The sequence below is a fragment of the Branchiostoma belcheri genome, unplaced genomic scaffold (genome assembly GCF_001625305.1).
Source record: "Branchiostoma belcheri isolate BF01 breed outbred unplaced genomic scaffold, Haploidv18h27 scaffold52, whole genome shotgun sequence".
Lineage (NCBI taxonomy): Eukaryota > Metazoa > Chordata > Leptocardii > Amphioxiformes > Branchiostomatidae > Branchiostoma > Branchiostoma belcheri.
This window is the reverse complement of record NW_017804154.1, coordinates 1392647-1406873: the sequence shown is the minus strand read 5'-3', so window position 1 is coordinate 1406873 and position 14227 is coordinate 1392647. Positions and strand designations below refer to the sequence as shown.

The 14227-nt window shown below is 41.9% G+C and overlaps 1 protein-coding gene across 1 annotated transcript in view; it reads right to left on the bottom strand.

Moving 5' to 3' along the window:
• Window positions 1–1504: 1504 nt before the first annotated feature.
• The window catches only part of LOC109480667 (spermatogenesis-associated protein 5-like protein 1), a 17641-nt gene continuing 4918 nt past the window's right edge, over window positions 1505–14227 (bottom strand). Inside the window, exons 11-22 of the mRNA XM_019782896.1 lie at window positions 12986–13114; window positions 11425–11499; window positions 10641–10773; window positions 9157–9243; window positions 8025–8149; window positions 7729–7799; window positions 7221–7328; window positions 6905–6993; window positions 6398–6500; window positions 6086–6155; window positions 4322–4406; window positions 1505–2164 (exon numbers count right to left, since the gene is read on the bottom strand). Coding sequence (XP_019638455.1) covers window positions 2080–2164; window positions 4322–4406; window positions 6086–6155; window positions 6398–6500; window positions 6905–6993; window positions 7221–7328; window positions 7729–7799; window positions 8025–8149; window positions 9157–9243; window positions 10641–10773; window positions 11425–11499; window positions 12986–13114 — 1160 coding nt within the window. The 3' untranslated portion in view covers window positions 1505–2079. The remainder of the gene's footprint in view (window positions 2165–4321; window positions 4407–6085; window positions 6156–6397; window positions 6501–6904; window positions 6994–7220; window positions 7329–7728; window positions 7800–8024; window positions 8150–9156; window positions 9244–10640; window positions 10774–11424; window positions 11500–12985; window positions 13115–14227) is intronic.

Below are 14227 nucleotides of genomic sequence, written 5' to 3'. Positions count from 1 at the left end.
AAGAAATTTACAACTTTAAGTTCTTCACATTGGCGTGAAACATTCGATTTGTTGTTTGCCATCTAAGGTCATCAAGTTTAATTTCCGTATTCCAGCAGCCAACAGGTGCCGAGTGACTTATGGCCTGAAGCTTCTTCTGTTCCATCCGACCTTCCCACGGTGAAAACTCAAGTCCAGACCATACAGGTCGTGTTTGAGGCACAAACTTACAGCCAACTACGAGAGTCACAGCAAACCACAGGAGTTGATACCTAGGCACATCTGTGTTAGTGTGTAACAGTACCGTGCTTTGTAAGACCTTATGCAACATGTCTCTCCTTTTGGACTCACTAGATTATCATAACCATCTACATCTCCACTCTATAGCTAATGCTAGTAATGTTCCGCGATCTTCCCACCCATCTCGTCCCCAGGGGAGCCTGTGTGTATATGGGGAACGGGAGTGGCCCTATTTTGGGGGCGGTATCGCGGGTCCAGCGGCACTGATCCCAGATGAAGATACGACTTCACAGTAAGGAAATACCGCGTACAGAAGTAGATTCTACATTTTGCCTTACACAAAATACTGCTAAGGACCAGACGTAATGAATACACATTTAGCAAGCATTGACTAACTTGTAAAAGGCTACTTGTATCTGAATAGGGCTAGCACATTCCTTTCCATGTTTAGTTGAAAATTGCCACCATTCCCCCGCTATTTTTGACAGGGATCAATTTACATGATAGTGCTAAAATGCTAATCTAAATATAACTTGGCTAACAGGAGAGCAAATCCCGTCTGAGGTTGTATTCTCACATGTGTAGGTGCAGACGACAGGGATGTGGACTTGATCGTTGAGATTAGGGACTATTTTCTGTACTTTATGTTAGTCATTATGGGTGCGGACGGATAACGTTACGCTCCAACGAATGCCATATTTACATCATGTATGAAGTATGTCTGGATACCAAATAGCACTTGGTAGAAACTCAGCCAACGTCCTGTATTATTGAGTTCTGACGACTTGAACTGATTTTAATAGTGAAACTGAGTTTGAAGACTCCAAGTTAGTGCAACAAGTAACCTGCACTTCAAGGGAAGCTGGTCATGGTCTAAAAATGAATGACTTGCTATGGAGGACAAGGTCGACCAACACTTTTAAAATTCAATGGCGATTTCCCAAGTTCTCCAGCAAATGCTCCAGTAATTCACTCTGCATCCAGATATACAGAGTCTGGCTTGCAATCAGCACATTGTGTCTTCTATGCAATAAAAATAAAGTGAAAGTTCATCCAGCAATCATCAATTAAATTTTCAATATTTTGTCTCAATCTTCTTTTACAATTCAATTTTCTCTCTTAGTCTCAACTTGTTTGTACACTTGTCAGCTGACCATGTAGATGTGCTGACCCTATAGAATGGACATCCATGGTGTGTCACTGTCAGCCTCAAGTCCACATTACTCTACATACAAGACACCACAACACCTACTGTAGTTCAACATGTAGAGCAGAGATCTCTAAAAATGTTCCATACACAATTTTATTCCTTCTTTACAAAAAGTACATCCAATGTACAAAGTCATTTGTAGTCTTTTGCTCCATTCCATTTTCTTCCTCTCCTAGCATCCATGTCCACTCATGGAATGGGACAGACATGTACCTAATCATGTGGACTGCGGTCATACAAGCTTAACTTACTACACATACTAATATCAATAATATTAGTACACATGATGTCTATATGTTTAATACATGTTTATACCACTATATCGCCCCATCCGGTTTGTTGCCCATGGGTAATAGTAGATGTACCATGACTTTATAAGGACTTGAAAGATGTCATCTACTGCCTTCCCCCTATCAGTATACTCCTGTACTGCAACTTCTCAGCAGATAACATTTACTTTGTACCAAGTTAATTCATAGCCACTGAAACTTCTTTTCAAGTGGAATGAAACTGTTTGAAAGATGACATGATCCCACTGACTACTTTGTCAGTTTTTAGTCTTTACATCTGCCCAGCTGACTGAAGAACACATCAGCAGTTCTCCTGATCCAACAGTACATGTACACATCTGTGAGAGAAACGTCCCAGTTCTACACGGCCTTTCTGTGGTACTCTGGAGGAGCCACCTCGTAGTCAGCCACGTTGAAGAGGGATGAAGAATTCCGCTGGAGATATCTGTAGTAAGGAAACACAAATCACAAGGTTTCAGAATGACTGAATGACTGAAAGCCTTGAAATGTTTGCGGTGGTCTTATTTTCATGATTTACACCCTGACAGTTAAATAATAACACCACAATGTGATTTGTACTTCTACTGTAAAACAAATTGTTTCAAATGTGAATACAGCTCATACAGCAAGATTGAATCACAGTGAAAGTAAACTAAATGCCTTTAAAGTACATCTGCGTGAAATATATGCATATGTCATTCACATACATGTATACCAGTTGTATCGGGTTCTACAAGATGGTTGCGATGAGTCAAAAATACAAGACGTATGTTGTGCCTTTTTCTTAATATTTGTAACCTCTTGTGTTGCTACATGATGTGTTGCGTTGTTACATGGGTTTCAAGAGTCCTCACAAGTCTTATTTTATGTACCCATGTCACCACACACACACTCAGATGTTAATCTCTGAATGTACCCTGGTAACTTTGTCTGGTGTCACAAATAGAGCACAGTGACATCATGCCAAATACTTTCTTCACATAAAAGTACAAACACACGCCTCACAAACGCACTGCCTCAAGCGCACGCACACACACACGCATTTCTTCCGTGTTTAAGAACAGTCTGCTCCTCATTTTCTTCAAACAGAAGTTTTCTAAAGGCAAGCTGTCCCTAAGGAAACTTATCCTGCAACATGAGCCCACTACACTCCTACAGTACAGCATGGCTACATGTTAAGAGCTTCTAACAGCCTTTGATAAACAACAACTGTCTGGTATAAGCCAGACTGTCAACAGGGACGTCTACAGGAGAGAAATACACCACATGGTACAAACACTCTGCCAACTAACGCTGGGGCCATTCTGTAGAAAGTCTGCATGTTTTTGTGTTACTCAGCTGAATGAAATTCTGTTCATCTCATATATGTATATGGTACAGTCTTAAGGGAGGACCAGAATTTCTTCTTGACTGATTAAACCTACTGGAGGGATTGTCTCAAAAGGGAACAAGCTTCCTCAAAGGTTACAACAAACAGCCCTGAATGTTTACGTGTACTCCTTACATTTCCAAATAATAAAGTCTGTTGCAATTATAAAAGCATCGGCTAACTGTTTAGTGTAAGTCCTTAAAATCTCACATAGGCATCACTAGTCCACATTACATGTAGGTTAACATAAGAAATTCAATGTATTTGGTGGATAATCTTGCAAATCAAGACCAGTCAATCCCCCCAAAAAATTTTGAAGGTACAACTATGACGCTTCATAGTGATAGGTGCAACGTGGCTAAATATAGATGACTTGTTTTATACATCCTAATCTTCCAACCACTTATGTCCTGTAATAAAACACCACCAACACTAATTCATGTAGAAGGAGGTTGAATAGTTATCTAAGCTCGCAAAATTATTACCCCACAAATTTGGTTGAGTGTTTAGTCTACAGAAGGCCATCTGTAAAAAAAAAGTCTTACATTCTCCAGCATAAAACACTGCCAACAAGACAGCTGATGTGTCTGTGTTCTTTCTCAAAGACATTCTCCCTGGCTCTTCCCCCAGTCTGGTGAAGTCCAGGGGAATGCCAGGACTCACCCTTTCCCTTGGACTTTGGTAGGAATTTGAACAACACAAAGTCGGAGTCCTTCTGACAAATAGTCTTAAGGGCTTCCCTATGGAATTCAGGTATGTTGGGCCAAGTCTGATGACTGAGGTGGGGAACATGGAGGACAGCTGCAAGGGTAGCCAATCAGTTACAATGGGACAAATCATTTATTTTCTGGGAGGGGGGGTCAATCAGTCAAACATAAGGGGCAAACCATTTATTGAGGGGGATGGGAGGAAGTGAGACTGGTGTGAGGGTTCATCCATTTATCACCTGGAGGATGGATGGAAGTTTGGACAGATACATTTTTGGACATGCAGGTTAGGGACTGTGAATACTGGAGAAGCATTTTCTTTGAGTATCATGGAGAAAGATGACCAAGTCAGGGCTTATTATGACTAGGGATGGATGGAGAAAAGATGCAGACTTTGCGTGTAATGTGTGGTGCATGATACACAGGCAATTTTCTGCCTGTGTTCCATGTGTATTGTGTTGTTGCAATCCAAATCAACTTGAATATGTTGAGTTGTACATGTGCAGGCTGGAGAAATGAAACTCACTTTAAGAAGTCGTGTAGATGTGTGAGCAGCAGTTGTACACTCTTCTCATCCAGAGGTGTGTAGGCCAGCATGCTCCCCAGTTTCACTGCAAGGGAACACAGCAGAGATCAACAACCCACTTTAGGACACTCTTTACTTGTCATGTGCACAAAAAACTACTATGAAGAAAACCATAACACTTACTGATATTTACTCTGACAAAAAGAGTAAAGAATATAAACACATGTTATTGACAATACAAATACTTGAAGAACATATCATCATAGTTTTATGCTGGAGACAGCTGTGATGAGAACACAGCACTTCTTTTCTGACATTAACCAGATGGAAGTCTAAGTTTGTCCCAGTTGTCAGAATATGCATCATTACTGTGATTTTTCCACCAGTTTAAATATATATTTGGCTTCATATCTGTGATGGGGTAAGGCAGCAGGGAGAAGGTTACCGGGTATACTGTGTCCAATTTAGGCAGTTCTAGCAAAAAGGAAAAGGGATGGGTGACTTAACAATTTGGACATTGGAAATTTGTTTATTTATCTTTATCTTCAACAGTGCACACACCTGTTCTTTCAAGTTAGTCAAACACATTCACATCATACAGGGTCTCATATTACTGGAATATCATCTTATACATATAAACGTTCTAATGTGGTATATACATAATCATTCCCTTATCTTATATACACCTTCATCCAACACAAACATGGCAAACAGAGATGGCATACATCACCCGCTTTACCTCACAACCTGTATAACATTCAGGTATAAATATATACTAAGCATTCCTAACTTTAAGTCAAGTTAAGTTAATGAGAGTGTTTATGGGATGTGAAGTTGGTTGAGTGGGGAAGGGTTCAAGCAAATCAAGCGGGACAGATGCCCATATAAGGGAACCTGAACTTGGAAACAGCACAAATGTGTCTGGTGTCAGGTCCTGTCGGGTCTGTTCTGTGTTAGCTAGATGTAGGTGGTGCTCCCCAGTGCCCTATACCTGTACATGGCATGTTTCCAAATCTGATCACAAGGGCAAGCACAGCCCTGCATTGGGCTCATTAACTGATAGACGTGTGCTTCCACATGTTTTTATTTTCAGGGATGGACCCTAAGGCACAGAAGGATGGCAAAAGGAGAAGAGTTTACAAACTGTGCCAAGTGCCATGAAAAAACATCTAGCTTTTTCAACATTAAAAAGAAGATTTTATATAATTTTTCATGAGATAATCATCAGTACAACAAGATCCCACCCCATCCCAAAAAAAGAGCAGTGACTTACATATGTGTCAAGGAGAGTCTCTTTATAAGTAAACCAAACAGTAAAAATGTCAACACCGATGTTTACCCTGACCTGGGTGACAAACTGTAGCACACCAACTTTGTACATGGGCAACAACCCCTACAAATATGTCTGCTAGCTCTTGCCATGTGCCAGTTTACAACAACACTGGCCCACATTCCTAAGTGCTGAATCGACCTCAACTTGACCTTGACGTGTGGCAGGTCAAGGTCGTGGCATCCTCTTCAGAGGTTGAGGGAGACGCTAGTTCTCTGTCAGTGGGCAAATCTACCATCTTTCTTGGAATAGTTGAAGAGGTGACAATTTTTTTAAAGATTCCATTTTAATTCTTTAAACGAGATCACATTTTAACCTTCTCCCTATGTCTAACTCCATAACCAATAGTCAAATTGGTAGCTTGAACTTTAAGCTACATCAGTGTGCTTAAAGATAAAAATAAAACTCTTCTCCCTATTGACAGACTGACTTACCAAACAGTCTCAGTAAGTGGGGTGCCCCATATATCTGAGCCATAGGTGTGTCAGGGTGGTCTGCCAGGATCTGGAACAACAGGAAACAGGACAAATTTACAATTACATGTATATGCAACATACAGTACATGTTTTAAACATTGGTTTCACAGAGACAAGCAAAAAAATTCTACTGGGAAACATGCAGGGGTACAAAAGTCTGAGCATAGACATCCTTGCCTGAGACAAAACAAAGGGGACATTTTAGATCAAGTATTTCCATCTGTTCAAGGGTTTGTATCGAAAAGTTTGAGACATTCTCCCTATGCTGACCTCAGCATACTGCGGTCTCTCAAACTTGTAGAGAAGCTGTGTGCCCAGCATGACATTGAAGTACTCCTTGATTCCTGCTGTCACCTCCAGTATGGCACTCTCCCTGTGATGACAAAATCACACAACTTAACACAATGGCAACTTCAATAATTCTGCCTAGTTGCAAACTGATCGTACTGCTACTTGTTTCTAGGGCCCTTTTGAAAACTTTTCTGACATTGTTCTTGATACAGTACAATCTTCATGCAGCTTTAAAAACTTTTCTTACAAATTCATTGCATTGACCCAAAATTTAGACCAGTATCACACTGCAACAGTATTACAAAATGACCCTTGTAACAGATTTCTGAGTTCTTGTTTTCCTAAACTCTCAAGTCACCGGGTACAAAACTGACAATGATCAAAAGGCATTCACTGAGATTTAAAGTACAGAGAGGAAGATAATCTATGGAATGAGAGTTTTAAGTCTTCACAAATTGAACAGTATGACAACCCAAAGTAACTGACTGGTTCGGAGAGAGTCCTTTGGACTTTTTCTGCTGCAGATAGTCATCCAGGATCTTCTCCACGTTGGTTTTGGCTGGCAGATGGAACAACTATTAATCAGGAACAAGAAGTAACATTGATCAGATGGCTGGAGCACATTGAACATGCTAAAATGATTTACTGAAGAATGAATCACTACATATGGATGAAAAAATGTCTCCGCATATAATTCAGACATCTGCCATATTTCTTCAGTGTTGTGCAGGGAAAGAGACAACCAGCGCTGTACAGCATGTGAAAGCATGAAAGCCAAGGATGAAGTGGAATGACTTTTCACCTTTACCTGTTTCTGCCTGGTGATGAGGTCCCAGTCGTCCACCAGCCACGGCTTCAGCTCATCAGGAATCTTCACCTTGATCTCCACCCTGGTCATGAAGGTTTCCTCCTGATCAGGCAAAACAATATTGTCAAGTATAGGTATAAATGAGAAAGTGATCTTGATACAAACAAGCTCGCTCTTGCACTGGTTGTGACAGAAAAGATTCTATGTACAGTAGTTATAGGTTCATTGTACTGGGAAAATTTCCCTCCCTCTTTGTGACAAATACAATAAACAGTGGACCACGACTTAACGTCCCACCCTGGACCCTTTCCAGTAGAGTACATGTCAGGTAAGCGACAACCGCTGGCATTTCAAGCTACAACCTCTTGGTCCAGAACCAAGGTTACTAACCACTGGATATTCTTCATTGTATTTTTCGTACATACAAAGTGTATATACCGATAATGCAAGATATGATCAGCCTTTCAGAGCAACTTGTTTCAGATACAGCTCCATAACTTACCGCTTCTACTGTAGGGTCAGCTCGCACTCTCTTCTTCCGAGGAGGTTCTGTGATCGGGGTCTGTTCAGCAGCTGGGAGGGGGGCAAGGATGGCAATGCAACCATCAGGAAATTCCAAAAAGCATAAATGAAAGATACTGGTAGACAAATAACATTTTTGGCCAATCCTTCACTTTATGTTTTTACAATTTGGGAAAGAAAACACCATTTTCCTTGTACATGTATATTGAAAATGGTCTTCAAAATCATGTTAAGAAATGACAAATTAGGATACAGACAATACAGCCGTGGACATACCCTCACCTCTCTTCGCCTGTTGTTTCTCCACAGATGGGGTGGACGACCGGCTGCCCTCCCCCTTCTCACCCCCCTCAGGCGGGCCCTGGCCCCGCGGCTTCACCTTGGACTGCTTCTTAACTTTTCTGAAAATCAAAAACGTAACAGTCATTCTAAAAACCCACTACTAAGTATTTCACTTGAAACTCCAGGAAGAGGGCAGAAAACTGGCTTCCCCGTTAACTGCTGAACAGATCCAACAGACCTTCCCAGCAGGCAGTGCAGGGATTACCCCGTTCACTGATGAACAAGCCCAACAGACCTTCCCAGCAGGCTGTGCAGCTGTGACAAGGAAGAAAACTTGTGTCACACCTTGTGTGTGTTGCAAAGAAAGAGTTGAGTACTACATGTTCCAACACCATGAATGACCAGAGAAGTAGCAAACCTGCTCAGCACCACCGCAATCAATAAAACACCTGTAAGAGCAAGAGAGGACTTTTTTGTGGAGGAGGGAGGGGGTTGAGTCCCAGAATGCCACCTTCCCTGCCACCATGAAGTGTTACCGTACCTTGGGGGAGGAGGGGGTAACACAGACACATCGTCAGTGCCTAACTTCCTCAGAGTCAGGGGTTGTATCACACTGTACAGACACACACACCTTCCATCATCAACAACAGTAACAGAAAGTCATGTACATCAATGAAGTTAGGAAGTCATGTAACACCAATCTTGATAAACAGGAAAATTAGGACTTCCTGAAACTATCTGATACCAACAATCTCCTTATATGTTATGTCCAGTATGTTATGAAGTTTATGAGCTAATCAAAGATATCATATTGGAGTGGGAAGCATGGTCTTTGCTGTTTGCAACTTTATGGTAAATTCCCATTTGTACCATTCACCGAGCCTTATTATAAGTTATGAAAAATATACTGATAACACAACATACAAGAGGAAAGCATGCTGTCTTAATTGACATTTCAGACTTTACCATCCCTTAAGAAACAAGTCGTTTGAGACAAGCATGTCACACCAAATGAACAAAGAGTAAGAATTTATTTATCTATGATAAACTCAAAAACAAGTTCTCGATGACCTACTGAGTTCAAAGTGACCAACGTTAAATGTACAAGTTTAAAACCTTGACTTACGCCTGTGCTTCTCTAAGTTCCTTCTGTTTGCCCTGGTTGGCATCGCTGAACTTTAACACACGGCTCTCCGGTACCCACTCATCCCAGCTGCAACAACAAAACACAACAACAGTGAATACATTTTCCTCTCTTCTCACATTTCATGATTTATATTCAACATCAACATTTTCTCAAAAAGAATTATGTGAAAGGGTTGGAAGGACCTTTATAGATTTAGAAGATGGAAATTGTTCTTAGAAATGTATCAGCTCTTTCTGGTAGGTCATGAGCAAAACAAATGGAGGACAATGTACACACATGTATATCTGACATAAGAAATAACAGCTTTCAGTGCCATGTACAATGAATAAATTAACATATCAATATAGATAATAACAGTTAAAGATTACAGTCAGACAGTTCTCTGTTTTGATTAATGTTGCCACCATATTTTGCAATCAAATAACATAAAAATAGCTAAACCATCACTGCTGTTGGGATAAAACAATGTCTAATCTTGATATTACAATAATATTTACCAGAAAAAGATGATTACTTGTATTTACAGCATGATGTAACATTGTCCTCCTTCCCTTTCACCAATCGGGATGACATTGAACCAAAACGTCTGTCTGTGTGGGGCCGTGACATTAGCTGACTCCAGTTTACATTTCAGACAAGTCCACTTCCACTTGTGGGGGGTATACAGTCTGTAATCAGCTGGACCCCTCTCATACCATATTCATCCAATGTTTATTCAGGCTGTTAAAAATACTTTAGGAATATTTTAGCATCTTTGCCTGTCGAGGGCCTACACAGTTTGAGTTTAAAAGAGTGATTCTCCAATGCCCCACTGCGGAACAGTGTGGCCCGCCACTGCTGATATGCAGTTCTGGAGTACAAGAATAACTTAGACACACTGACAGTCTGTTGACCCCACATGTACATTTACACACAAAGTCTATACTGTATTACAATTTTCAAAGCCTTGACAGCAGTAGAGTTGGTAGAGAGTTTACAAACACTGCAGCTATGAAGATAAACAATATATCTATGGAGAAATAAAAACTAGAGGAGCAATATTCATGTTTGTGGTTGAGAACAGCTGTTGTTCAAGCCAAAAATGGAGACAAAATTCACTTAATGGACATTCATTACTTGTGCTAGGGAATGTTTCCAATGCAAACAAGAAATGTCAGACATGTCAGACATCCAGGAAATATTTGGGATTTTTTGTGACCTTCAAGTTCACTGTATTTCTTGTATCTGACCTTTAGACCTGTAATCCTGCCTGTCAATCTTCCCTGCCCACGTGCTGTCAACTTGACAAGTTCAATCACTTTCCTGTGTCTGATCTCTTGACCTAGTGTCATTCTTCCTGAGATTCTTCCCCCACCCACATCAACCTACTCTGTCCGGACATACAAACATGCATACAGACAAACCCAACCAACATAAAACTTCTGTACCCGGAAGTAACATCTACAGACTGACACAGGACTTACTTCTTGTTCCAGCCGCTGTAGTGGATGAAGTATCGGACTTGTTTGTCCTTGGCCTGTCCTTTGGAAGGATGCTGTACCTCCAGTACCTTGGCCTCGTACAGCAGTGGCCCGTGAAAACACAGCACCTTCTCATCTACATGTGTACAGGACATACAACTAAATACACGAAGGACAAGGTACATGTTGACATGCAGATATCAAAACCAATATGGTCATATAAGTATTCTAACATGCAGCAAATTACATTGACTGAAAAAGATAAGCAATCATCCTCTATTGACAAAATGAGGTCAAGGCTCAAAAACATACTAGTAATTATCTTAACCTGGCCAATGTAAGGGAGAGGGTTTTGGGGGAAATACTTTGTACCTGAGATTCACTATAAACATCAGAATACTGCCTGGCTTACCTGGCTTGTGTTATAGAGAAGGGCATTTACTTTTTTTTATTATAGGGCTATACACTACAGATACAGAGAGGGCAATACGCAACCAGTACCAAGCAAACATTGATTCAGGATTCCACATTTAGCCCCTGGGTCTATGACTGAATAATTACTCCCATGTGGGCCAGCAGCAGGACTGCTCAGGAATTACATCAGAGAGGGTAGAGTACTTTTGTTACCCCTTGCTGGCGGGGAGCGAAGTTTTTGGAGCAAACCAGGCTGGATTTCAGGCTAGCTGTTTCAGTCCTAGTCCTATTCATGTAATCTGTATCCTTGAAGTGGCCTCTGGGGTCTTTTTACATAATGACCATTGAATAAAAAAGAGCTACCTGTACCTACCTATTGTATATTTGCCGACTGACTGTGGGGCTCTCTCCTGCGCTCGTCCTTCTGCCCCTGGACGGACTTTTGCTGCTTGGGAGAAATGCATTAAAATGCATGTTGAAACTTGTTGAAACATCTGGTCATCAACAGCAGTGCTTAATAACAAGTTACTATAAATATAATTCACTTAATGTTCAAAAGTGTATCAAATGTAGCAAAAGTTCAATGTCTGAGAAAAATGGAGGTGTTCACAGAATTATATATTCACAGTGGTGACAGGTGCATGAAAAATAAAGTCCAGGAATTATTTATTAACGTTAACTGTAACGTTAATGATAAGTTCCCGGAACAGCAGTGACAGTGAAAACAGGTAACATAAAAGTACAGTGAAAAAATCAGGAATTACACTAACTTCTACAAAATGAAGATGATTTTAGTCTCCTTTGCAGACTTGATCGGTGGTGGCATAATTTTTGGGGGGAGAGCACTGATACACAATTATTTTTACACGGATTATGGCTGAGAGTTTTGCCACAGAGGGACTGTAATAAACCAGGAGGAGACAGTAGAAACAGACCCCTGATCCCGGGCGGGGTTCGAACCCACGACCTCCCGGGCACCAGTCCGACGCTCTAACCACTCGGCCAAAAAGGTCAAGACCCATTGGCTGGGTCAGTTGGTAGCGCCTATAAACCCCCAACCCCTTTTTGGGTCTAGACCTTTTCGGCCGAGTGGTTAGAGCGTCGGACTGGTGCCCGGGAGGTCGTGGGTTCGAACCCCGGCCCGGGATCAGGGGTCTGTTTCTACTGTCTCCTCCTGGTTTATTACAGGACTTATGCTGAAGAAGGAACTGCGCTGCCCCAACATGTCTGCTTTTACTTGGCGCGTTTGTTGGGTCGGCTTAACTCCCTCTGTGGCAGAAATCTCTCCCATGTGAAAATTTACTTACCTGCGCTTTAACGTGTTCAAGTGTAAAGGAGGCTTTAAAATTTGTGCAAGATATCTTTGCAGCATGCATTTATTTATCAACATACTTATTGAGAGTCAGGGCAGCATTGCACTGAGCCATGGTGAGCAAGACTAGACCAGAAGTTACATAATTGTTTTTCCTTGCCCACAACGACTTGACGAAGTTTGTAAGGGCTGTTAAAACAGATAGCTACAAGAAAAAACTTTCAACGACCACGGCTTATTTTGTGATCATGAGTTTTGCACTCGTTCAGTGCTTCTCAACACCGGGGACGTCGACGCAGACTGTAACCAATAGAGAATTTGTCTTGTACATGCTTCTCAAAGTTGAGGTTATACTTCAAACATGACTGAGGATTCCATTTTACTGTTTTCTCCCATTTACAAAGGTAGTGCATTTAGGGAGGCAATATATCGTTGCCCCCCTCCCCACAAAAGTATCAACAAAGCGCCGCTTTGGACGTCCCAATTTCTCAACGAAATATCTGTCGCACGTGGACACAAAAAATGTGCTTGAATACAAAACTGTTCATTTTGTATAAATGGAGCCTACTTCCTTTCTGCAGGTAAAGTAACGTGCTATAAAACCACAAAATGCATCACTTACTTTCCTGAAATTTCGCCTTCGGTGGCGCCATTTTGCTTTCAATGATCACGTGGTGACTGAGCTGAAAGGATTGGTAAATACAAAAGCGCCGCCTATGAAAGACCGTGAGAACCGCAATGCGATTTTGCCCTTACTTTACCAATACTAGTATGAAACGTTACTTTTAGTATTACACGTATAGACCCCGAACACCCCCATGAAACTCCTTCCTCTTCGCCCCCGCCGTTCTGCTTCGCCCCCGCCCCGTTCTGCTTCGCCCCCGCAAAAAATCTGCTTCGCCCCCGTCGTTCCTCTACGCCCCCGGCGCAATTCTGCTTTGCCCCCGTCCTTCTGCTTAGCCCCCAATGGCGGCACAGCTCACAGTCGACACGAAAATCGTCTGCAAAATAACAATAAAGGCTGTGCCGCCAAATTTAAAGTAGCCCATGCTCCGACAAACATTCTGGACCACCTTTCTGCCAAGTGGCGTTGCACAAATCCTTCCCATTCAAAAGTTTACCCCTTCCTCACGGCCCGTCAGTGGTTCTTACGTTTATAAGAGGGTCTGCATGCTCTTTTCCGTAAGGCGTAGGCGGGCCTTTTTAATTTCCCGTAATTCGTAGGGAAGTTATTTTATTCACCGTAATTCGTAGTGAGGAGGCGAAAATTTCCCGTAAAGCGTAGCCAGCGCATTTCACGTAAAGCGTAATCGAGCCTAAAAATTCCCCGTAAATCGTAGTCTGGACTCCCATTTTTCGTAAGCCGTAGCCGACGAACCAGCCAACCAGCGGATGACCTGTTGGGTCAACGTCGTACCCAGGATTTCTATTGTCTAATCTGGACACGAGAGCACCCATGACATCAGTGGAGTTCTGTGCTATTATTGGTCAGCATGGTCAGTATTGGCCGGGTGGCGGGAGCACATCTGGAGTCAATCTCAGTCACATCTTCATCTTGTCTGTCCCTTTCTTGCCTGTCCCATCTGTGTCCATGTGTGCGGTACAATCCCACCATGGCTCACGCGACGCCCGTGATTGTGCGCATTTTTAAAATGCACGTAGCCAGGGGTGTTCGGGGGTTCGGAGGCTCAAAGCCCCACAAGGCTCAAAGGTCCACTTTTTGGTCCACTTTTTTATGTAAAGGTCCACTTTTTTGGTCCACTTTTTATGTAAAGGTCCACTTTTTTGGTCCACTTTTTTATGTAAAGGTCCACTTTTTGGTCCACTTTTTATGTTATGGTCCACTTTTTGGTCCTACTTTTTA